Here is a 27,370-nt window from a genome sequence, read left to right as displayed (position 1 = left end):
GACAGCCCAAACATCAAGATCTTCACAAAGGAAACTTGGCAGAGGCTATTCAAAGGATAATAAATTAAGGGGACAAGAAACTGAGGCAAACGCAGAGGGGACTCAATTTCTTTAAAATCTCCTATTCTGTGAGCAGCGCACCATCCTTTCTCAGAGGTGGCTCATGCAGTTCCTTTACTGTTAGTCAAAGTCAAGAGTTAGCCCTGGATGGGACTCTCTGGAAACTTCCCTGGGACTCCCAATAAAACAGGAGGGCAGGAAGGACGTGCTGTCTTTCTCTCTCAGAGGACCCACTCTCTCCCTTGAGAGTATCCCCCTTTCCCTTTTCCTATCCCTTTTAACAAAGTCATGCCTGTTTCCCTGAGTTACATATCTGAAACCTTTCTGGCCTGATCACAAGAACTGGAAGAGCAGGATCTCTGCACTACCTGTTTCATGGAAGGTGCATGACCTGTAACAAACCAAGGACTGGCTGCATGTTTCTGATCTCTGAATGGATCAGATTCGTATTGCTATTCTCCACACAGTGATGTTCAGACCTAGATTTCTCACTGTGGTTTGCAAACTTCATGAAAATGTTGGACTGGTTATCTCATATTTTGCATCTAAAATAGAATTTGTTATATTTCTTTACACAACAGCCCTTTTCAATATTTAATAGTATAATTCTCCCAGTTCTCAAGGGTGAAAATCTTATCCTTGATTCTGTTTTCATGTTCTTCCACAAGTCTAGTCAAATGTTACTTTCCAGAAGGTAAAGTAAAAACATGGAATTTTGTATAATGCAAACTTACATTCATACTGGAAGAACTGTGCCATTTTCTAATTGTATAAATTTTGGTGATTCATTAACTTGTTGAGTTCCAATGTACTTAAATTTAAAATGAGGATGACAAAGCCAAGTGACAGGATTGTTTACAGAACAAAAGAGCTGTTGAATTGTCTAACACAGTACATGATCTTTACAGGATTATTTCATCCCCTGCCTTACCTTTTGTTGTTGTTGTTGTTGTTGTTTTGTTTTGTTTGATGCCTTCTCTTCTTTACTAAGCCCTATTACCAGTCTTCTTTTCAGTTGCTACTGTCTTAGCAGTAGAAAACTGTCCAGTGTGCTAAGACAGTAGGACCTGTTCAGGCTTATAAGCCAAGGTTACTTTAGGAGATTAGTCAGTACTACCCAACACTTCAAGGAGAAAATACAAAATATAACTATCATATACATCTAAGACCCTCAATGCCTTTTAAAAAATGATCTTCCACTATAACCCTAAATTTCATGCACCTCCTCTAATCATTTCAGCTCACAGAAAGACTACTACTTACCATCCTTTCCATTCACTGATTTTAGTATTTCTTTTACATATTGAGATCTTTATCATTTCCCTCAAGTCCTACCAACCCATTGCTATCTGTACCCATATTTTCTCTTTTCTCTCTCATTAATGAATGGATTGCATCTATATTTCTCAGAGGAATCCTCTTCATGTATTTGGTAAATTTCACATCCTTTTGTATTCAGATCATGGCTACTACAATTATTCCATCAATTACTTGCATTTAGTTTCTCCTGCTGTCTTCTCATTTATTCTTAAGGATGTACACAGATGTGCTTAAATGTCACTGATCTTAAAATAATGACAGCAAAAAGTATCTTGACCTCAAACTCTTCTTCAGCTTGTTTAATTTCTCTGCTTTCCTCATAGCAAAACCTGGTAATAGAGGCATCCAAACTCTCTGTTGTCCTTCAATCCACCTCAGTAGTGTTCTCACATTGTTATTCATATCAAGATCACCACTCACTTCTACACTATTAAGTGCAATATTTCCTCCTCTGTTATCTTAGTATCTTGGTCCAATTCCTTCCTCAAATATTTTCCGTTGCTTTTTGGCTTCCTTGACAACACAAGCTTTTCTCCTTCTCAACTACCCTTTCTCCTTGTCTTCCTCCTCTATCAATAGCAATTTTTTCTAAATTGCTTTCAGATTCTAATTCCCCAACTCCCACATCCATTCCAGTAGCAAAGTCTGAAGCACTTCTCTTTTTCTTCACTACTTTCAGTTTGGCCAAAGTCTCTCAGCTGAATATCTGTGATGTCTCTGATCTCATTGCCTCTGCTCCTCACTTGTTATAAAGCATTCCTACTGCAGCCAGAGCATATATTTAAAAACATAATTTCATATACCCTAGAGATTCGTGCTCTATCTGATGTGTGAGGGGTAAAAATTGACTCCCAAGATGTAGGCTCTTTATTCACCTCGCTGTTTCTTTTGCTGAGAAGAAGCTTTTTAGTTTGAATCTATGCCATTTATTGATTCTTGATTTTATTTCTTGCACAATAGGAGTCTTATTAAGGAAGTCGGGGGCTAATCTGACATGATGAAGATTTGGGTCTCCTTTTTCTTCTATTACACACAGGGTCTCTGGTTTAATTCCTAGGTACTTGATCCACTTCGAGTTGAGTTTTGTGCATGGTGAGAGAGGGGTTTAATTTCATTTTGTTGCATATAGATTTCCAGTTTCCATAACACCATTTGCTGAAGAGGCTACCTTTTCCCCAATGTACATTTTGGCACCTTTGTCTAATATAAGATAATTGTAATTTTGTGGGTTAGCCTCTGTGTCCTCTATTCTGTACCATTGGTCTAGCAGTCTGTTTTGGTGCCAACAACATGCTGATTTTGTTACTATTGCTCTGTAGTATAGTTTAAGGTCTGGTATAGGGATGCCACCTGTTTTACTCCTCTTGCTAAGGATTACTTTAGCTAATCTGGGCCTCTTATTTTTCCAGATGAATTTCATGACTGCATTTTCTATTTCTAAGTAGTCAAAAGGCTAAACACCAAACAAACAAACAAACAAACAAAAACCCAAAAAACTCCAATAACCCAATTAATAAATGGGCCACGGAACTGAACAGACACTTCTCAGAAGAGAATATACAATCAATCAACAAATATGTGAAACAATTATTGATCTATAGCACTTAGAGAAATGCAAGTCAAAACTACTCTAAGATTTCATGTCACTCCAGTCAGAATGGCAGCTATTAAGAATACAAACAGCAGGGAGAGAGAAGGGAAATTGCATGGTAATGGAAGGAGACCCTCAGGGTTATACAGTGGAGGGGGTAGAGAGAGAGGAGGGGAGGGGAGGGGAGAGGTGGGGAGGGGGGAGGGTGGAGGATGGGAAAGGCAGCGGAGCACAACAGACACTAGTATGGCAATATGTAAATCAATGGATGTGTAACTGATGTGATTCTGCATTCTGTGTATGGGGTGAAGGTGGGAGTTCATAACCCACTTGAATCAAAGTGTGGAATATGATATGTCAAGAAATTTGTAATGTTTTGAACAACCCACAATAAAAAATTAAAAATAAAAAAAAAAGAATACAAACAGCAAAAAGTTTTGGCAAATATGTGGGGAAAAGTCATACTCACATTGCTGGTGGGACTGCAACTTGGTGCAGCCATTGTGAAAGAGTTCTTGGAAAACTGGGGATGGCATCATCATTTGACCCAGCTATCCTACTCCTTGGTTTATACCCAAAGGACTTTAAAATAGCATACTGTTGGGACAGAGCCACATCAATATTTATAGCAGCACAATTCACAATAGCTAAACTGTGGAACCAACATAGATGCCTTTCCATAGAGGAATGAATAAAGAAAATGTGGCATATATACACAATGGAATATTAAATAAAAGAGAATAAGATCATGGCATTTGCAGGTAAATGGATGGAGTTGGAGAATATAATGCTAAGTGAAGTTAGGCAATCCCAAAAAACCAAATGCCAAATGTTTACTCTGATATAATGAGGCTAATTCATAGTGGGGTTAGGAGGGGGAGCATGGGAGGATTAGATAAACTCTAATAGGGCAGAGGGGTTGGAGGGAAAAGGAGGGGGTAGGGGTGTAGAAAAGACAGTGGAATGAGATGGACATCATTACCTTAAGTATATGTAGGAAGACACAAATGGTGTGAATATACTTTGTATACAACCAGAGATATGAAAAAGTGTACTCTATATGTGTAATATGAATTGTAATGCATTCTTCTGTCATATATAACAAAGTAGAATGAAAATAAATTAAAAAAATAATTTCATATTATTGTTTTGCCTAAGTTCTTCAATGCCACTTAGTAGAACATTTTAAGACTTTCTGTAGCTCAGCTGAACTTATATGATGGCCCACCACCTCTCCCATCGACCTCTGCTGCTGTCTAATACCACCCACCCCTTACTCTATACATGCTTGCTTCCTTTCATTTCTTTGTGTGAGCCACACTCATTCCTATATAGACAGTCCTCTCTGCCTAGAGTGGTCTTTCTTAGTTCTTTCATGGGTTACCCCATCCTATAATTCAGGACACAGCATAAAGTCTCTCCCTAGAGACACATTTACTGTTCTTTCAGCCTAAAGAAGCCTCCCAGCAATTCCTCTACTTTATTTTCATCAAATAGCATTTGATATTACCTAAAATTTTCCTTTGAAATTATTTATTTGCATTCTTCTTTGGCAGTAAAGTAGATTCTGTAAGAATAGGAACTTGCTGGTCTTGCTCAATAATGTGTTGCTGGCACCTAGAGTGCTGTTTACATATAACCAGAATCCAAGAAATGTTTGCTGAATGAATGAACAAATCAACTGATATATTGTATCCAATGTCTGGGGACTTTTCTACCATTAAAAAAAGGTAATAAAGATCAGCAAGTATGTTGTGTTAATCAGATTTCAATGAGATTTTTAAATTCAGAAATCTGAATTTTAAAAACCCAAAACTTTCCACATAAAACAATGTTTTTGCAAATCTGTCCTTCATGTCATTCTTCCATAGTACTCAAGAGAGTCCTTCAACAATATATATTTATTGAAAAAAATTCCTGTTCATTTAAAAGCCAAAATAATTACCTTAAAGGAACATACTGGAAAATGATGCTCCAGGCAAGGAATTAAAAACAAAGTCAATTTTTGATTATTAATGTATCACTTACACATATATCTGAAACAGTTTTACTCTGGATGTGGTTGCACATAATCAGATGAATTCTACACTTTGAGCACTGGAAGACAGAATAATGTCCCCTAGATATCTGTGAGGGATTGAAAGAATTCAAAAAGGTCATTTTTCACTTTTATTTAAACCCAGGATCTAAGGAGAGGCCTCCAGAGATCATATGTGGAGCTAAATTGGAGCTAAATGCCAAAGTTGTGAACCATTCCATGTTAATGGAAGCCAGACACTTAAAAGAATGATTGTCAACATGAAATTATACAATGAGGCAACTTTATTGATCAAATAGCAGTTTTTTATGCTCTACATTTGTAAATTTAGGTCATATTTAATAGAGCAATCTATTTTGTATTTCTCAATCATGACAATTGTTTAATCAGCAACTATAGGGATATGAATAGCTTTTTTCACTTCAACAAGATTTCCTTTCAGTGGTAGGAAAAAATAAAATGATCAATGATCATTCAAGTTTTGATGAACTAAAATCATAACTATGAATTAGCATCTCAAAATTAGTCATCCCCAAACTTTCTTCTGTGAATCCTTTGATCTCATTAGCCTCTCACAAAATAAGCCAGTGTCTTTAATTTCAAATAAGCTTATTTAAAGATATAATAAAAAGATGGACTTAGACAAATAACTTAACTAAATGAAAAGAAGAACCAAAACAAACAAAAAAAGGGAATATATGTGATATGTAGAATATTGGTGGACTCCTCTTCTTTTGTTTGTTTCTTTGTTTGCTTCTCTAAAAACTATTCCCCTGATCCCATGAAAACCTTGATCTTCCTCTTAGGGCCTCTCTCATTCAGTATTATTTGTGGCTACAGATGGAATTTGCATCTGAACATATGTCACAGGTAAGTGGGGGACTATGGAGCTTGCCATCCTCCCAACAGCCACAGTGTAGGGTTCAAATTGCCACCGTGCTGCAAATTCTGAGCAGCAGTCTAGGACTTTTAAAGCGTTCCCATCTATAGTATATCATTTAGCTCCCACTACAATCCAAGGAGAGGCAGGAACAAATTTGTTAACATCTACTGCTGATGATAGAGCTAAGGCTTCAAGGAGCAGACCTGTCCGGAGCCACATGACTAATAGTGGCAGACTGTTTTGTTAAGCTGAGGTCCTTTCTTACAGAATTCTTTACATCTTACTATAGTACTTCTGTAACCAGTAATTATTGTCACTGTGGTGCTTGTCACAGCATCTCCTTCTATTGTTCATCTTTTTTTTTTTCTCTTGGATTTTAAAAGAAGCTAAAACCAAGGAATCATAGAACATTCAATGTGGAAGAATTTTAGGAGACTATTTCCCCCTCCACTCCCATACATTTCATGACACTCTTCCTTTGATTGCCTCTAGTATCAGAGAGCACATTTCTGTATTTGAGAAAATATCATGTGGCACATTTGCCTAGAATGTTCTTTCTTTTTATATGAATAAGGTACGGTACATGGAATCTGAGAGGAAGAAGAAAATGGAAAGAGTGTATGATATAAAGTCCTGGACTATGAAAGAGCCACAAAAACTATCCTTTCTTTTCCCATCACTCAGGATAGGCAGCAAATTTTTTTAGAAAAATTGTTTTCAATAAAAGTTATCTTTTCTGTGTTTTATGTGAATGTAGATATAGTCCAACTTTTCCTTTACTTCCTCACTTCTCATCCCTGTCAAAGATCTGATTCTTGGTAAAATAATAGCACATGAGAGGAAACTTCTTACGCTAATGTTTTATAGTAATGTAAAGTGTTTTGGCAGTATCTTAATACAGGTTAACACAGTCCAATTATACTAGACATCTCCTAGGGACACTCAAGTCTGAAACTTTGTTGGAAGCGAATCCATGGACCTGGTTTCCCAGAGTCTCGTCTCTTCTTAACAAAAGCAAGTGTAGATATGAAGGCTTATTTTTTTTCTTGCATCTCACCTTACTGACAATATTGAATGTTAATTCAATATTGCTAATGGTGTTAAAATTTTGCTTTCATTTTTCCTATATACTTATGAAATTGAATTTCAACAATTCCTTAATTAAAGCAAAAAGTTGCAGTAAATTGGATTCTGGAGCTCAACTTTGTATATTATAGCTACGTAGTCCTAAAATGATGGGCAGTATTATGAAAAAAGTTGCACATGTGTGTTATGAAAGAAGTAAAATTTTGTAATCTTTATGCATTTCAAAAAGTATATATTTTATTTTAAAAAGTGGATATATGTTATGTCCACATAAATGATTATTATTTGATAATCAAAATTAATAAAGTCCTGATTCAATATAGAACTTTGAAAAGATAATCAGTGAAGAAACACTCACAAAAAGCCCCAGACTTTATGATTCTATTTATATGAAATGCCTAGAAATATGCAGATTCCTGGGGGAAGAAGTTGGCAAAGGCTAACAGAAGTAAGGGCATGAAGTGACTGCTAAGAGGTAATTGGGGTTTTTGAGGGGATGATAAAAATATTCTAGAATTAGACAGTGATGATGATTGTGTAGTTCAATGAATATAATAGAACCACTGAACTTTTTAAAGATGTATTTGATGGTATGTAAATTATATCTCATTAAAACTCCTGTTTAAACAGTAAGTTTACTGCCTCTTTTCTTGTGAAAGGATATAATTTATTTTGTGCTTATTTTATGAGTGTCTTCCATACTGGACAGTTGAAGCATTGTTTTTAAAATAAAATAATGAAAATCACAGGAGAACTGAAAAATATTTGCTTAGTAAAAGAAGGAAAGTGACACCTTCCACATTTTTCTGGATTTTGAAATTCAGACACTTGGGATTAACTGATTTCGATAATGCTGGGCAAAGCATTTTAAAGATACCATCAATGTGCCTGGAGAGAAAATTACCAGTTATTAAGAGATACAGAGCTTAATATTCAAATTAATATTTGTTTGATTCTCCTGCAAATTATTTTAAAATATCTGTGTGACTTCCCTATGTCTCACTAGTTATGTGCGCACTGTGAAGGTTTTCATAGCACTCTGACAGAAGTGAAACCTTACCCCCTCTGATATAGAAAACAGTTGATCTGAAGCTTAAATGTGCAATGGTCAAGACCTTAAATCTCAAATATCTGGGAAGGTAGGAAGTATGCAGAATTAATTTTGAAAGCACAACGTAGTAATTTGCTATCTCCTTTTCTTATGTTCATTGAGCAAACAGGTTTCTATAAGCCATAGAAACATAGATCCAAATCAATTTAGATGCTACATTCCTCTTACCTATGGATTCTTTTGACTGCATCAGCATAATGACATTTCCAAACTTTACAGAGTTGCTATGACTTCAAGGGAACTACAAGTAATTCTTAGGCAAGGGCCAGTGGTTTGTTTGTACTACCCCTTTGCTTTTAATGTTTAATATTTGTTTCTCTGAAAATGTCTCTTCCTTTCTCTTGATTGTGTTTTGTCCTCTGGTTTTAACTGTGAAGTCTAGGAGAATGAACCTTAAACATCTGGGTCTAACTCTGACCTTTCTTCTGAATTATACCACATTTTGTTCATTGAGATTTGGGTACATTGTTTCAGCGGATAAATGTTTTTATTCAATAAATCAGTATCTAAAAACAGGCATAACTAGAATTATGTCCAGAGGGGAAAAAATCAAGATGATTAAGAGTCTGTAAAGCATGGTCTTGAAAAATGGTCCAAGAAACTTGAAAATCTGTCTTGGAAACAAGAAACCCAGGGCAAAGTCAGGAATTCCTTTGATGCCCTTGAAGAATCAAGGCACTGCTTCTGGACACATATTTCCTTGTCCAGGGAAGGCATGCCTTAAATAATCTTTGCATCTACCTGAGCTACTAGCTAAGTGTTGGATGGATGGATAAATGGATGGAGAGAAGAAAACATTACAGATATACTGCAGAACTTTCTAAACACAAGAACTTCCCAATGATACAATTGTCTACCCTTAAATTAATGATTTCTTCCATTCAAATAAATATTTTTGAAGAGGTTCCATGACTTGCAAAACAAATAATAAGTCAACATTTTTGCACTGGGTGGAAAATTCGACTAGTTTTTAACTATGGGATCCTAAAGAGCAGTGGTCCCTGCCAACACAAAGCACGACTGTTAAGTTATCCACCAAAATTTTGATTTGTTGTTACTATGACATAACCTCTCCTCTCCTAACCCAAAGACTTTTGGTGAGAATTTTTGATGGCTCTTTGATATGCCAAGGGGAGTCATTTAACTTTTACAGTCTTGATTTACCTATTAGTAATAATTGAGGACTGAATTAGATAATCTCTGAGGTTGTAGTTACTCAATCATGATGCAATATCGTGATACTGTGAGTCAGGGAAATCCTATGAGGAAGCTGTAGTGTTATCACAGATGTGCTACATAGTTATTTTGGGTTACAAAACAAAGACAAAACCATCACCTGGGGGATTGTTTCCCTAGAAGTGTCTTTGGAGTTTTTGTAGAGAGATGAGGTCACACCACATGTTTTGTTGGATAGTCAATACCTAGAACTATCCTGAGATGTTACAAAATATAACTTTTGCTTGACTGAGGGTAATTATCATGAGATCTTATTTTTTCTGTGATAGGAGAATAATAAATACCAGTTATTGAAAAACTTTCTATTTCCTGGTACTCCACATGTATTATCTCATCCCCGGAGAGAGATTCCAGTCCTTCCTTCCCTCCCTCCCTCTTTCTTTCCCACCTTCTTTCCTTCCTTTTTATTTTCTGCTCATCCTGCCTTATTTCTTCATCTATGCATATATCTACTGTTCACCAATCTTTATTCCTTTCTTTTTGTCTGTCTTTTACCTTTTTCTTTCTTTTCATCCCATCCCTTCCCTCCTTTCCTCCTTCCTTCTTTCATCTGTCATTCCACAAGAGATTATCCTATTTTTCCAATTTTTCTAAGGAAGAAACTGAGACTTTTAGAAAATAAAAACCTTTCCAACCAATATCAATAATAAGATCCAATCCCAGGTTTATCTGGGTTCAAAACTCTCAATCTCTAAAATATTTCTGGGATCAATTGTAAATGCTTAAGTGGAGAAAACTTAGGAAATATGGTGCTTCAAATTTAGGTCCATTTTATTTTAGATATGGTGAAATTGACTTCATCTACCAAGTTCTCTCCCCACATAATATAATTTTGGTTATATGTGTATATATTTTCCAATATTATTCATATTCTCTTTTAAAAAGTTTGTCAATTTCAAAAAATTTCTCCATATTTCTTTTCTCATATTTGTTGTCCACACCACTTCCAATGTAATACACATGAGTTGCAGTCTCTTGCACTGTCTATAATTTTAAGCTCCTGATTCAAAATAACAAGCAAAGCAATATTAAATTATAAAGTGTGTAGGTGTCTGCCTCTGAGGGAAAGGCATGCAATTTTGCGTTTTTACTTTTTATTAGATAAAATTAAGCAACAGATAGAACGATTCCTAATCAAAATACTTCCTGTTCTTTCAAATCTATTTTTGCATCTATTCTGACATACTCTTGATATATCTTTGCTAATGCCTTTAACCTTGACTTTTTGTTCTCTCTCTCTGTTGTATAACAGCCTATATTACAGATACGTGACTAGATAGAATATTTTCTCTATAAAGTATCCGAAAGTAAAGGATAAAAACATTTATAAAAGGAAACCTTTACCATACTATATTATCACAACTTTATCACTCAACAAACATGAAATCACAATGGTAAAAAGATCAGAGGAATAAAAAGAATGCAATAAAAGAAGATGGCACCAGAAATACAAAGTTCATCCAAATTTGAGGACTTAAATTCTCAAAGAGCTGAACACTCTGCCAAGAGTCTTTAATGCTCTCTGCATAGCCACTGAGCAAGAGTACCTTTTCCTCCTAAAACCATCATTCTACTGGTTTGTTGGTGGTGTGCACTTCAGCACTCTCCCCAGCAATCCTCCCTATTGTGTTGCTGCCTGGAGTCACACTCCTCCACAGAGGTAGCCATCCTTATCCAATCCAATGTGGGCAATGCCACTTTTCTTGACATCCCAGTGCATTCTGTCATCAAATGGCAAAGGAACTGACCATCAGTAAACTTGTAACACCACTGGGGCCAATGAAATCCAAGGGCAAGTTAGTTGAGGAATTTGGGGGGAAGATACTTTCTTGTCCTTCTCAGAGAATTTCAGAACCAGATATTTCTCTTTCTGGGCCCTGAAAGAGGGAACTCAAGAACTGGTGCAACTATTCTGCCAAGAGAGAAGCCAACTTCAGAGGAAAGGTAATCTCATAGGAGGGCGAACAGAAATGAATCAATTCTGGATCCTGTCCTAAGATGGACCTTCTACTTATGTGAGCTAATCAAAACTATTTCTTTCCAAAGTCAGTTTGGATTGGGTTTTCTATTACTTGGAACATTTAAAAAGGTTTAACTGATGCATCACTTCTTTTATTTTTGTTCCTTAATTTCATATATTTCTAATAATGCATAAATATATCCATGTATAATTATGATTATACCTCAATATATCATATGCTGTAGAAGAATCTAATTTATAGGACTTTTTATGAAAGTAACAAAGATGAATTTAGGATCTAACCGAAACCTTAAGAGATTATGTGAGAAGTATAAAAAGCACACCAATTATAGGAGAATTGATAATTTCTCCTTAATTCTAATATTTTGGGAAATATATATAACTATTCTTGTAGCTACATTATTTTTATTTATTGCTATTTCATTGTTTTAACCAACCAAACAGACAAAATATCTTAAGATTTATCTTCCAAGCCTACTTATTCCTAGTGAGCTACATGATGTACAAGACTCTCCAATGGCATTATTTTATTAATGCATTAAGAAAAACAATGCTATGTGCCTCTGAAGACCTTTGGCTGTCTGGGTCCTCCCTCTTCTCTCTCCAAATGCTCATCACTCATCAACATACACCTGCAGCTCCAGACTCCTCATAATTCTACTCCTCTCCCCCAGGTATACCATCTTAATTTTTGTATCTGTGGTTTTGGTCAAGTCCTTCCCTTACCTCTCCAAAAATGGAACTCTTCCCTACATAAGCTCTACCTCAGTATTTAGCTCTTTCGCTTTGATTATACATTACTGAGCACATGACTTTAATGCTTCAGTTCTTCTCTGTAATTATGTTTTTTAATCCTCAAGAGCAGGGATTGAAATTTAGAATCGCCACTCCCCAATGCTTCAAGTATATGTAACAGAGTAGATATTAAGCGAATAATTGCTTGATTAATTAACCATGCTTTATTATTTACCTTACAAATCCTGTTTCATGGATCTAGTCAAAGATTTTAAGATAAATCAAGATTGCCCTAGGGTTGACAGATTTAGCAAATAAAAATACAGGATACCTCCTTAAATCTGAATTTCATATAAACTATTTTTTGTATAAATTTATCCCATGCAATATATGAGACATAAGTAAGGTATAAAATTACCTATTTTTAATCCAAAATTCAAATATAACTGGGTAATATCTGCTTTATTGGGCAATCCTAGATTGGTCTGACCTAAAAAAAAATATGTGTTCTTATTTTTCTAAATTAGAACAAAATACTACATGTGTGATTTGTTAAACCTTATATGATTTTGCTAATCAAGCCCTACAGTTCTCTATAAAGAAAGCCCTCTGCATTGTTCCACCATTCAGTGAAAATACACTGATTGTGTATCCATTGTGTGAAGGTTACCATGTGTGAGTGTGCACAGGGAGATGAGGTTTAGTGAGTTGCTTTTCCCCACCCTGAGGACTCCCTATTCTACTGGAAGAGACAGCCCATTTCAGACCAACCTCTACTTGACATGCAATCCTGGTTTATTAATCTGTGTGGCTGACAACTCTTTTAGGCTTGACACAGCCCTCCTGAGAAAAGATCGAAGATAACACTATAAACTTAGGTTGTCAAAAATGAGAGAGATTATTTTTGAAGTACACATTAAATAATACCTAATTTTTAAGCATTATGTAAACAGCATGATTCATAATTATAATTGAAAACAATTACTCATCATTTGTCTTGATCAGCACATTGAATTTTCAGGTTTTTTTTTAAACTTTATTTTATTAGTTCACTTTTTTTTTTTTTTCAAATGTGGTGCTGAGGATTGAATCCAGTGCCTCATTCGTGCTGGGCAAACGCTCTACTACTGAGCCCCAGCCCCAGCCCCAGCTTCGAATTCTCAGATTTTGATAATGAAATTCGGGTTTCTCAGGTGAAAAAAAAAATCTGATTATTAAATTACTTCATGTGTTTTTTTTTTTTAAAAAGCATAAGCAATAGAAATTTAACACGGCATTTTTTGCCCTGTCTGCTGCATAAGTCCTTCATAGGTAAATGCCATGTTGGCTACTTAATCTAAGTGATTTACTTAGGCAGTTGTTAGGATCCACCCATTCTACCTCTCTGCTGTGACTTTGGTTGATCTTAGTTAATTTCTTATTCTCCATTATGGAGAGAACAGGGTAATGGGAGGCCTGGTTTTCTTTACATAGCACTGTGTCATAATGGAGGTGTGTATGTAGGCAAAGTTTGACAGTCAAAATTTTTAGCAACTATTTTTACCAGCTATATGCTACATAAATTCAGTGTTATTTTTAAAAATCAAATATTTAAAATCCAGAAACAAAAACACATTTTTTTCATGACAGTGCTCTCTGTGTGTGTATGAGGGGTGGTGGGGAAGAGAGAGAAAGAGAAAGAGAAAGCTTTCTCAGACTTAAAAATATAGTTCAAGGTTTTAAAACAACATTTCTTTAACGTAAACATACCAATTTTCAGTTCTAGAATAGAATATGTAGTTTTTTTTTTCTTTTCTTTTCTAAACAAGCCGATGATCTCAACCCTTTGATCTGTGTTTTAAAGAGCACTTTGAAATAAGAAGGTGTGACCCATAAAATGATGACTTTTGTGTGGTTCAGTTTATTATTAATTCATCACCTGAAATTACACAGAGTGGTATTAAAATGTAACAAGAATACAGGGGGGAAATTAAATCAGTCCCCATCATTTGCTAATTACCCAGACAGAACGCTATAGTTAACATTGTCATTATGCTAAGTCCTTCAAAATTATGAAATTCTCATTTACACTCTATGTTTTATGTTGTCAAAAATTACCTTGGGTAGCTCTTCAATTTGATTGGCATCTAGATAAAGCTCCTCTAATGTCCGCTCAAAGTTAAAGACCTCCTTTGGCACCTGCTGAAGGCTGCAGTGGGAGTAATCTAAAACTGAGATGATTTCTTCTTCACCTCGGAAACATCTGCACGGCACCAGACGGCCGATGATTTTCCGTTTGGTGGTCATCTCCAGGCACTGCACTAGAAAGAAACAGAAAAAATAAACAAACTGCTTAATCAACTGCTTTTCAAGGGCTTTCTTAGAGCTTATTTAGAGCTAATTTTGGCACGTATTTTATAATTTTATCATACTTTACAGTTTATATAGGACATGCACATGCAATTTACTCCAAAAAAAAAAAAAAAGTGGAGGAAAGAAACCTCTGGAATTGGAAAAGACACTTCTCTTATTTCTGCAAAAACATTCAAGTTTCACCCAGTGTCTTCTTTTTTGATTCATAGATTTATTCCATCAGCGAACAGGTTTTTACAGAATAAGCTAGACTTCGGAAATACGTGATGAGTTGAACAGTTTGTTTTTGTGCAGCGTGTGATCAATTGGACTACAGATTAGACATGGAACTCCTTATTTACTTCAGAATTTTAGTCTGTGTTTAGGAATTCTGTGATTTGGATGGGAGAAAAGAGCCTGCAATCGTGGTACATATTCATGTGACATCTTGGACATGTCCTTTTCCTATTCCTCTAGGAAATGCCAAATGCCATGAAATTGGCACAGACTTGTGTCATGGATCCTTCAATATTTACTCTATTGCTTTTCAGGTCATTTTCTTCTAGACTTTAAGCTCTTAAGGGCTGGGACTGTTTGGTTCATCTTTGTGTTTGACACAGTGCCTGACATATAGTTGAAATTCACTAACGACTGTAGAATAAACAAATGAATGTGCTGGTGAATAAATTAATGTATCTGGGACTCTCAGGATCACATCAGCTACCGATAATTTTCTTGAGACTTCTCATTCTAACTCAAAGATCGTGATCTCTGTGATTATGTCCCCAGGAAGAATAGGTATATAACTCCTGACTGTGCATGCCGTTTCTCCATAGAGTAGGTGGTGCCTTTAAGGAGATCTTGTCTTACTTATTTTTCAATTCACAGTATAAGCACTTGGCCAACTATAGAATCAGCATTGAATGAACATTAATTTGAAACTTGCATTCAATTTGTAAATTTATTTTTAATTAGAATATAAATTTATTTTTAATTAGAAAATAAATTTAATGCTGAAATAGAAATTAGTGACATTTTATAAATATGAAATAAAAACTATATAGCATTTTGCTTTTGAAATTGCTTAGCTAAAGTCAAATTTTGAGGCAACCAGGTAGAATATACTTAAAAACTATAGAAGATTCAGTTCAAAGTCATCCTTATTCCTCTTTAACTTCTGACATTAATGAAAAGATAATCTGGAGGCAGGTTTATGGGTGAGCACTTATAGATGGCTGTTTCCACATGGTGATTATAGAAAGTTTACTAAAAACATATAAAACATGAATTTTTCATTAATTTGCCTGAAACTCCTACACTTCCCAGTTTTTACACTTTTAATGTTTTATATTTTTATTGTTAATTTTATATGTACTTTACATTTTTATTTTTTAAATTAGTTTGTAATAGTTATATATAATACTGGGGTTCATTTTGACATAATCATATAAACACGGAATATAATTTGCTGTTTTACTCCCCAGTATTTCCTCTTTCCCTCCTTTTCCCCCTCACCCCTTCCCTTTCCTCTACTCTACTGATCTTTTATTTATTTATATATATTTTTAAAAATTAGTTCATTATGGATATACATAAAGGTGAAATTTACTATGGTATATTCATATATGTGCATAGAAAACTTTGGTCAGGTTGATTCCATCACTCCTCCCTTTCCCTATGCCTCCTCCCTCTTTCTCAATCCCCTTTCTCTGCTCCACTGATTTCTCCTAAAGCATAAGAATCAATAAGTGGGACAGTAGCAAATATAAAAGTTTCTGCACAGCAAAGAACCATTAAGAGCATGAAGAGAGAGACTACAGACTGGAAGGTCTTTGCTAACCACTGCTCAGATACGGGACTAGTTATCCAGAATATATAAAAAAAACATAGCACCAAAAACCAAATAACCCAATTAATAAATGGACAAAACAACTAAGCAAACAGTTTTCAAAAGAAGACATATGAATGACCAAGTAAATATATTTAAAAATGTTCCACATCCCTAGCTATCAGGGAAATCCAAATCAACACTATATTGAACTTTCATCTCACACCAGTGAAAATTGCAAATATCAGGAATACAAATAATAAACGTTGGCAAGGACATGGGAGAAAAAGGTCTACTCATACAGTGTTAATGGCACTGTAAAGTTGTACCACCACTCTGGAAAGCATTATGGAGATTCCTCAAAAAACTAGGATTGAAACCACCATTCTACCCAGTTGTCCCACTTCTTGGTATATATTCAAAAGATCTAAAATCAACACATGATAGGGGTACAGCCACATTGATGGTTATAGCGGGGAAATTCACAATAGCCAAGTTATAGGACCAGCCCAAGTACCTGTGAACAGATGAAAGAATTATGAAAATGTGATATATACACGCAATGGAGTTTTACTTATCCACAAAGAAGAATACAATTATGGCATTTATTGATACATGGATGGAGCTTATAATTGTATAATACTTTGCAGTTTATATAGGACATGCTAAATGAAATAAGCCAGACCCAAGAAGTCAAGGGTCAAATGTTTTCTTTCATACAATGAAAGTTAGACCAAAATAAGGAAAAAGAAAAAAAAAAAAAAGAAAAGCAGTGGGCAGTTGGGGGGAATCCCATGAAAATATACTTTCTATTTTTTTAATTTGTTTTAAGTAGTTACACATGACAGTACAATGATCTTGACATATCATACATTTGAATCAGATGGCGTATAACTGCTCATTTTTCTGAGTGTACAGGTTGCAGAATCATATTGGTCATATAGTCACGTTTATATATACAGTAATATTAATGTATACTTTCTATTTTTTTAAGAGTCTAAATCACAAGATTTTGTAATTATTATTTTACCTGGCCTTGTTTGATGCCTTCATGTCCCTACTTGGAGTCTAGCACATATAAGACATCCTAATGTATAATGAGAGCAACTAAGAACAGAGCAGGGAGGAAGAGCAGGAGGAAAAGATTAACATTAAACAGAGACATGAGGTGGGAGGGAAAGGGAGAGAAAAGGGAAATTGCATAGAAATGGAAGGAGACCCTCATTGTTATACAAAATTACATATAAGAGGTTGTGAGGGGAATGGGAAAAAAACAAGGAGAGAAATGAATTACAGTAGATGGGGTAGAGAGAGAAGATGGGAGGGGAGGGGAGGGGGGATAGTAGAGGATAGGAAAGGTAGCAAATACAACAGTTACTAATATGGCAATATGTAAAAATGTGGATGTGTAACCGATGTGATTCTGCAATCTGTATTTGGGGTAAAAATGGGAGTTCATAACCCACTTGAATCTAATGTATGAAATATGATATGTCAAGAGCTTTGTAATGTTTTGAACAACCAATTAAAAAAAGACATCCTAATGGTGCCTTAATAATTATGTGACATCTGTTAGATACCTAGTAGATGTATTTTGGAGTTTTTATATTGTAAAGGTAAGTGATGATAGCTTAGATTCTTTTAGTTATGAGAATGAGGAGAAGTGATTTTTGGGAAGGTAATTAAGAAGTCAAATCCACAGACTTATGGTGGAATAGAAGGGTGGTAGAAGGGGGGGAAGTGGAGCAGAGAAATCTATTTTAGAAGATTCACAGGTTTTTAATTTTTTTAATTTGAGTGAGTGCTAGCCATTCTCTCTGTCCCCAGCAGTGATGCCCTAGAAGAGACCCAGGAAGCACACCTTGTCTACTTATGGGACTTAAAGCTGACTGACAAATCAACCGTTCATGCTTTTTGTTGTTCAAAGCCTCATTCCATCTTTTGTGCGGGACCATTGGCTATTTTTTTCTTTAATGTCTTTTAATCATACAGAATAACGGGTTTCATTTTGGCATATTTGTACATGCAAAATAACAAACTTTTCTCGAGATTTATTTGTTGCTGTCACTGCATATTTTTTAAAACATAAACCAAGTGGAATAAAGAGTACCTAGACCTGCCCCTGAACCATTGGGTCAATGTCCAGGGTCCATCAAACCTTTTGAAACTTAATTCACTTAGCATACTTTCACTTTTGTCCCAGAATGTAAGCCCTTATAGTCATCTTCTCTCCCCACAATGTGCTGAATTATTCCCCCTATCCCAACTCCTCTGTCTCTTTCCTCTGATCTCAGAGTTTCCTTTACATCATCATCAATATCTTCACTGAGCCTCAACCCTCTCAAGGAATACTTCCCCTCTCTCTCCTCGTTGACTTAACTATAACTGGATTTTTCCTAGGGTCAACATACAATCTTACAGCCTTTAAAAGTAGAGCATGATGATTTTATCACACCACCTACTAACCCACTTCTGAGTTAGAAGGATGGATTACTCTCCACCTTGCCCTCTAAAAACTATTGGTCTTCTCTCATCCTGTAAAACCCGTTCCTTTGACAGCTTCCTTAGAGTAACATCAGTCTACTCTTTCATATACCATTTATTTATCAATTTCTTGAACACTCCTTTTCATTCATTGATGACTTTGTCATCTCATGCACAAAATATGACTCCATTAAAATTCCATTCATTCCCAATTTATGTTCTCTACCCACACAAAATAACTTTCAATGTTTGGGAGCTCCAACTCCCTATAAATTTCTAAATAACTTGACTGTAAATGCTAATTCTTGATTTTTAAATTACAGGTTTCTCATATCACAAGGTAGGGAGATTCTACCTTTCTTCAAGTAAATTCTGACATACTTCTACCCAAGCAAAATACATGTATAACAATTATGTTTTAAATTAATAGTACCTACTTGGTTATATACCAGTGTAATAGACCACATTATATTTCTTGGGTATCTTTTTCATTCCTTAGAGTTTAAAAAAGTGCTTTATTGTTTTCTTGCTTGGTTATTCTATGTATATTTTTCTAATTCAGTTTCCTGACTCTCTCCCCGTGATACAGCCAAACACATGTAATAACCACCCCCAACTCCTACCAATCCCTTGGGAACCCCGAGTCTTCCTACTCCAGTCCGGAGTGGTTGCTTTTCCAGACTTTATATACAGCTGTCACCCAAACGTTCTCTTCACTATCATTCCTTGAATCTTGCACTTATTCCCTGTGTTATGCCTTCTATTTTCTGGATTCGTATCTTTTTCTTCTCAGATTTATTCCTTCAGTTTGGCAGACTATAACATTCATTTACTTGCTGAAAAAGGATTTATAGTAGGCACATTTTTGAGGACTTGTTCCATTGGAAATAGCTTTATTTTATCAGAGAATGATTGAAGGTTTAGCCTGGATATAGACTTTTAGGTCAGAAATACTCCTTCACTAATTTGAAGGCAATTTTTATTATGTTTTCTAGCTTCTAAAAAACCCCAGTTCCATTTTGATTCAAAATCCTGTTTCACACCCAATTTCCCTTCTACCAGGAATTTTTGGAATTTTATTCCATCCTCAGTGTTGAGAATTTCTGACAATGGGGTTTGGCGTGGTTTTCTTATTTTTGTTTTTTAAATCTATTGTTCTCATTACTTAAAAGGCTCTTTCACACCCAAAGCACTTACTGCAATTGTGTCATTATTTAATTAATAATTATTTAATTCATATTTATTCTGTTATTATTTAATTCATAATTTCTTACTGTTTATTAAAAATTCTCTTCTATAATTGCTATTAGTTAAATGAGAGAACTATTAGACTCAGCCTAAAATTTGTTTTTCTCATAATTTCCATGTCTTTGTCTTTTTATTGTACTTTCTGGGAAATTTTCTCAAGTGTATCTTCTAAATTCATATACACTGATTTACGTTTTATCCAAAAGCATATTTTACTTGGCAAGAGTCATATGTTGTTTTTTTCTTTTTTTATTATTCTTTTAGTTATATATGACAGAGGAATGCATTATAATTCTTATTATACATGTAGAGCACAATTTTTCATATCTCTGGTTGTATATAAAATATATTCACATCAGTTTGTGTCTTCATTCATGTACTTTGAATAATAATGTCCACCACATTCCACCATCATTTCTAACCCCATGCCCCCTCCTTTCTTGAATGTTCCTTTTTTTCTTAGTTGTCTATTTGTGTTTTAGGGGCCACATCTTCTTCATTTCTTCCAGAAGACACTAACTATGGACTTTCTTCTTCTTTTTTTTTCTTTCCCTTCTTCTCTCTGAATTGCTCTGACTTCCAGTTTCTGGTTGTTTCTTTGGGTCTCATCTCTCATCACAGAGATCTTCCACAAGTATCTGATGATTCCCCCTGCTCTCCTCCAGTATTAAACTGTGATGCTCTATAAAGTTAATTGGAAGCTTTATATGCCTGATGGGTTGCACTGCAAGATGATAAGGCAGCAAGCCAAAGAATATTCTGGAGAAGAATAGTTTGGTTTTCTGTGTGGAGCCATGTTACTTTATATGGAGATTTTTAGTGAATTTCCAATTTTCAACACAAAGTCTCTTCAGTTTCTTGCCTGCTATCTGGTGTATCCAGTATTCTAAGGAGGTGGGTGAGGCAAATCAATCCCTGTCCCTTTGTGGATACTTCATAATGTGGTTAATCATGTACTTTGCATTGTGGATGTACATAAAATACATCTTTCCCCATCTTCCAAAAATAGGTTGAAGTCTATCTTCTGCTGGTGCTTTCTATTTCTATCTTTGAGAGTGTATATATGTGCATTTTAAATTCCTTTTAGTTTAGTGGGTGCAATGTTAGAGTTTGTAAACAAGTCAAGATGGAGCCTGGCATTTTGCCAGAGGGAGTGGTTTGTGAAGTAACACCAGTGAGCCATTAAGTGTGGAGATTCCTTATTGGTTGACTGCTGTATCTAGTTTATGTTAATTAAGATAAGCTGTGTGGAATGTATATATACCTCTCCTGTCCTACAATAAACGGCTCCCACTCCTGCTGTATCAATGTACACAGTTGCTCGTCACCCCCCGGTTATTTTGCTGCAGCTGGACTGCGGCAAGTGGGGCCTTGATTGTAAGAATAGATAAATCAGGAAAGTAGGAGAGCAACCTCCATGTTTAAAGGCAAGTTTTCCTTTCATTCTTTTACCCCCATCTTGGTTGACCTATTAGTAAGTGTTCTGTTCTGGGCAGAGACCTACAACTTTCTTTTGGAAACTCCTCTATTCCTTGGTCTCCTGCAACATCATACCCTTCCAGAGTCAATATTCCCACTTTGGATCCTCCGTTCCAATCTTTAGGAGGTGTCACTTTCTCAAGTCAGAGATTTATAGTGTTGGCTTCCCTTCTGCCCATTGCCCTTCTAATTGTACCTTCTTTTCTTTTACAATCTTCTTCACCTTTCCCAACTCTCCCTTCATTTAATATAACATAAGTCAAGTGGTAAGTGGACGGCTATAAAATTTTGTCTCTCATTCAAGATTTATTTCCCTCATCATTTCAGCTTTATGTTTTAAGAACATTGCAAACGTAACATGCTCAAATTTGAAGTGATGCTCCTACGGGGTGGCTAGCACACCATTAGTGTCAAGAGCTTGGATTCTGCAGCAAACTCCTTGGCGGAGGGAACCTGGGCACATCATTTTACTTGTATCAGCTTCTTCATTGGCAAAATAATAGATTAGACACAAAGAATTCAGAATTATAGCTTAAGGTTCAAGCACTGACTAAGTGTTAGCAATTACTGTTCTACCCAAACTTCCTCCTGCTGTGCTTCCAACCTCAGCAAATGGCTGTATATTCACCTAGTTTCTCAAGACAGAAAATGGGGCATTATATTTGACTTTTCCAGTTTCCTCACTTCTGGCATTTAACAATCACAAAGTCCTGATTATTAACCAACTTGAACATTTCATGAATCAAGTCTGTTTTTCCTCATCTCAAATGCCCATGAACCTAGTTCAAACTGAACATATTTTGTGAATATATCTGTGACTACCTTTCTATTGTCCTCTTTCTATGGTGCAGAGATCTTTCAAAAACACAAATATAATTGTGTAACCCTCTTGCTCCAAACACTTCAATAACTCCTCTCTGATCTCAAGGCAAAGTCCAAATTATTTATTATGGCCTACCAAGGGTGTGATGGCCCTATTGTCTGACTCCTGCCTTCCACACTCTTACCCAGCGCCTTGCCCTGCCCCTGGTCAGGTACCACTCTTCTCCCTTTTTATTTGTTTGTTTGAATTTTTAAATTATTGGTTCTTTTTAGTTATACAGGACAGTAGAGTCCATTTTGATAAAATTATAAATGCATGGAATATATCTTATTCTAATTAGGGCCCCAGTCTTGTGGATGTACATGATGGTGGGTTTCACTGTTGTGTATTCATGTATGCACACAGGAAAGTTATGTCAGATTCTTTCCACTGTCTTTCCTATCCACCCTCCCTTCCCTTTATTCCCTTTTTATCTAATCCTCTGAACTTCTATTTTCATATTCTTTGCATCTCTGTCTTCTTTTGCATTCCTAAATTATATAATCCATCTTCTAACAGGCCCTTCAGAATTATGCCTACCTCTGCAGAGGACATAAGGGTACATTTCCATTTGCTTTTATATTTTAATTTATATTAAGTAGGAAGAACAGCTTCTCCCTACCTCCTACCCAAGGTAGGTTATAATTCTTGTCAACATGTTATACAACTATATATGTGGTTCATTTGATTTTAATTGTTTACTTAAAACCACTATTATTCACTAGGTGAAGAACTCTGTGAAGATGGGGAGCATATTTCATATATAGCTTATTCAACATGTTCATTTTTGGTGACTTGTCTAGTATTTCAAGACACTTGAAAATATGGATGGCATTAGAGCAGATTATGCTAAGTGAAGCTAGCCAATCCCTAAAAAACAAATGCCAAATGTCTTCTTTGATATAAGGAGAGTAACTAAGATCAGAGTAGGGACGAAGAGCAGGAGAAGAAGATTAACATTAAACAGGGATGAGAGGTGGGAGGGAAAGGGAGANGAAATTTGTAATGTTTTGAACAACCAACAATAAAAAATAAAAAAAATACAAGTAAATGGATATGAGAACTCAAGAACATTCTAATTACTTTTATTCATACAGTCCTTGCAAAATTCCAAATTTATAACCTATTATCTTAGTTTTTATTTCATGAGAAATAATCAGTTCATGTATTATTTTTCACATTTTAATGATAACCAAGAATTAGTGACTTTGTGATGTGCATAAGGCTCTACAGAAAAATTAGTAGAATCAGGCTTGAATCTCGCATCTTCTTACCCCCCAAATCACTGTGTTTTTTCACTAGCAGACTCTACATTATCCTGAGAGCAGTGTGTATAGCTCAGCATTTGAGCACTTAAGAAGATGTGAATTTATCAGCAGTTCTATCTCACCCAGAAGTGCACTCACAAGCACACATTTGACAGGTGACTTATACAAAGAATAAAGGTGCAAAGCAGAATGAGGAGGTAGCAGGAAGGGAAATAAATTGTTCTTTTATTCAGCAATCAGTTAAAGAATTTTGGGGGGTATACAGAGGTAACAATACAGTGAGGTAGAATGGAGAAAATGATTTAGGAACTGACTCTAGTACAATGCAGAGGAAAGCACAGATATGCTTATATATGACACACAGGAACACAGGTTTGTTTTCTCCATTGCCTAGTGTACATCATAGACAGTTTCATACAGTGTTCAGACTTTGTCTCAGGAGCAATCTGATTTCCAGTGTTACTGTGTGTCTGCACACAACTAAAAGAAGATTCTTAGATTCTCAGTGTTTAAAGAGATTGAAAACAGTGAGCTGGGTGCAGTTGCACAGGCCTCTGAACCCAGTGACTTTGGAGGCTGAGGCAGGAGGATTGCAAGTTCAAGGGAAGTCTCAGCAATTTAGTAAGGCCCTTACCAATTTAGTGAAACAGTGTCTCAAAATAAATGAATAAATAGATAGATAAATAAATAAATAAAAGGGCTAGGGTGGGCTGGGGCTGGGGCTCAGTGGTAGAGCGCTTGCCTGGCATGTGTGAGGCACTGGGTTCGATCCTCAGCACCACATAAAAATAAATAAATAAAATAAAGGTATTGTGCCCATCTACAACTAAAATATATACATATAAAAAAGGTTAGGGTTAAGACTCAGTGGTTATGCACCCCTGGGTTCAATCCCTGGATATAAATAGATAAACAAACAAACAAATAAATAAATAAGAAAAAATGAGGAAAATTGGTATTCATTTCTTTTTGTTGAGGCCATTCTAGTATCTTCCCTGAAATCAAAGGTAACAGCATCTTTTTCTGAATTCTCATGACACTGTATGGATTCCCTTTTATCTTGAATCATATTGTTTTTCAATCCCAATTGAATTCCTAAAGGGGATTTTCTTTATTCACAACCACAGTCTATAATAAACAGTTCCCTTTCAATACTCCTTCATGGAGTCAAATGCATTTGAATAGCAGGGCTTGCGGTTGGGGGGGGGGCTAATCTAAGTGAAGTAGCAGGAAGACTCCTCTTGCTATATTCTTCAAATCCTTCCCTGTTGATAATTTAAACCAAAGAGAATTTCAGTCACTTGAGAATTTGAGTCGGGAGCTGACTCAAAACAATAAAAATGTACGTATCAAAACATCTGACTTTCAATACATTTTCATTCTCTAAAATTTGAAACCAAAGTCTGTCTGTTATCTTTGCCTAATATTCCATACCTGGAAAGATAAAGGAGCAAGGGAAAGTTCAGTCTTTCCAAGATTCCTTGTGACAAATATTTTAGCTGTCCTCATTAGCTGGTGCAGCCTTGCATTTTTCAAAAGACAAATGTTTCTAATTTATTCATTGAGAAGCCTTTTGCCTCACTAAGTGTGCCACAGGGATATGGAAATCTGCCAAGCTCTCTCTACATGTCCTACTTTAAGACACCTCATTAAAAACATTACCTAACTTCAAGTATATCTCTGAAAGCCCCTTATCAAGACAACACACATGATGGGTTCTGGACCCCCAGTGGAACATTGGAGGCTTGCTTGTTTTTTGAGTTTTGTTTTGTTTGTCTGACTATTGAAATGATGCCATCTCAAAACTAGTCAGATTTCATGGGTTTGTTTTCATCTTATCATCATTACACCCGAGAGCCTATACTTGCTGGATGTGATCTGATTTGCCTATCAATAAAAGCAAACCAGCTTGTCTTCCTCAGAATCCAGGGACTGTTATGGGGCAAACCTCCTTGTGGTCTGTAATGCTGATATTATCATATCAGCAATCAAAACAAGAAATCAAGAAGGAAAGCTGTGTGCTTGGTATCCAGAGGGAGCCTACTGAATATTTATTTTTAAGTGCTGCTTTAAAGGAGTTTCTTGATGTTGAGAACATCAATCCTGGACTCTCTTACATAGTCTTCTCAGGAATTTTCATCTATTTGCTCTCAAAGAGTCTTTTTCCATAAGTAATTTCTAATATAAACCATTATTTTTAAAAATTTTATTTTTTAGGTGTAGTTGGACACAATAACCTTTAATTAATTAATTAATTTATTTATTTATGTGATGCTGAAGATAGAACCCAGGGCCTCACACACACTAGGTGAGCTCTCTACCGCTGAGCCACAACCCCAACCCCTAAACCGTTATTTCTGATTTCATTTTTATGTTGACAAATTTAAATATTTCCAACTTATCTAAAGAAGAAGCTGGAAATATTTACTTAGTTTCTACTCTGTACCAGGCACAATCTTTCCTTCTTATTTTGGTTAATTGTGCTTTAATTCTGTTAATTCTGTATCTAAGAGTTATCTATTCATCAATTACTTATTAAATGTTTACTATGTGCTAGATTCTGGCATATATGCTGGAGACACCAAAGAGAAAAAGAGCTTACCAATGAGCAAAAAAGTACCTCACTTTTGTGAATTTATAGCAGGGTAAGGAAAATAAATACTGAATATAATGTTATGTAAATTATGATGATTTTTTATAAAATATTAGTATTTTAACATTTTATATATTGACACATACATTTACAATACTTAAATAAAGTAAAAATCAAATATATTTAAAGATTAATATATTTGGTTTTATATATTAATTAACATATTGATTAACCTCCTAAAATAAAGGTCTGTTCTTCAGGTCTAAAAGCTTTCTATTGCTTCTATTGTTTATAAATTACACAGTCTATGGCATTTTGTTATAGTTGTACAAATGAGCAAAGGCAGAGGTCTTTTTGTTAAAAAAATACTATGCTTATCTTTTAGCATATCCTAAACACATTTTTAAAAATTAAGAATATTTGGGCTGGGGGGATGTGGCTCAGTGCTAAAGCATATGCCTGGCATACATGAGGCCCTGGGTTCCATCCCCAGCACCACTACCACCAACCAAAAGAAAAAAAAATAATTAAAAAAATTTGAAGTTTATCACTGAATTTAGGAAGTGGTATTCCAAACCACACATTTTAGGGAAGCCTAAAGATTCTTTAACAATCAGGTTCCCTTCAATTTAACTTTTCAGTTTTTTTTACCCAGTACTTCCACAGATGTACTTTTCCAATTCTATGCTCTAGTTTCCCTGCACTCCCAACATTGAATAGCCTTTAGCCATTTTGCTCATCTCTACCAGTCCTACTGGGGTATAGTAAAAACCATTATGTCCTTTTAAACCATGCTGCATGATTTTATTTGCTGGGTACTATAATTTGATGATATGTTCTAAAACAACACAGTAGCTGATGTTACAGAAATCTGTAAATAAGAACTTCCTACATGATAAACAGAATATTCTGGTTTATTCTTTAACTTATTTGGTCATTGCCTTCTACTCTTAGAATGGGCTTTCAAACAAAATCCACAGATTGAGTTTGTAGCATTTATTGTAATTTAAATTCTTTTAAAGAAAATCTTCTCTAATTGTTCCAGTCTATAAATAAATAATATTGCTTTCCTTGTTCTTTTCTGCTTCACTATTGCTATTGTCATCTTAAAAGTAACTATTCTAAAGAACTTTAACCTATCAATCTGAAAACAATCCCTTGAGAGGAGATTTGTATGAAGTTGTGGTATACAAAAGTTTACTGAAAATCTCTTCTTGTACCATATAGGTAAATAAT

At 35.3% G+C, this 27,370-nt stretch overlaps 1 protein-coding gene across 10 annotated transcripts in view; it reads right to left on the bottom strand.

The window, feature by feature from the left end:
- Lrrc7 (leucine rich repeat containing 7) overlaps positions 1-27,370 on the bottom strand; it is a 432,103-nt gene that overhangs the window by 310,259 nt on the left and 94,474 nt on the right. For 9 of the 10 annotated variants that reach the window (XM_048814043.1, XM_048814046.1, XM_048814045.1 and 6 more), the window contains one exon: positions 14,139-14,341. In XM_048814043.1, coding sequence (XP_048670000.1) covers positions 14,139-14,341 — 203 coding nt within the window. Of the gene's footprint in view, positions 1-14,138; positions 14,342-18,820; positions 18,826-27,370 lie in introns of those variants that run through there. The other variant, XM_048814044.1, reaches the window with a different exon arrangement.

Source organism: Marmota marmota, unplaced genomic scaffold, assembly GCF_001458135.2.
Source record: "Marmota marmota marmota unplaced genomic scaffold, marMar, whole genome shotgun sequence".
In the NCBI taxonomy this organism is placed as follows: domain Eukaryota; kingdom Metazoa; phylum Chordata; class Mammalia; order Rodentia; family Sciuridae; genus Marmota; species Marmota marmota.
The sequence above is the reverse complement of the archived record's forward strand: the minus strand, read 5'-3'. Positions and strand labels throughout refer to the sequence as shown.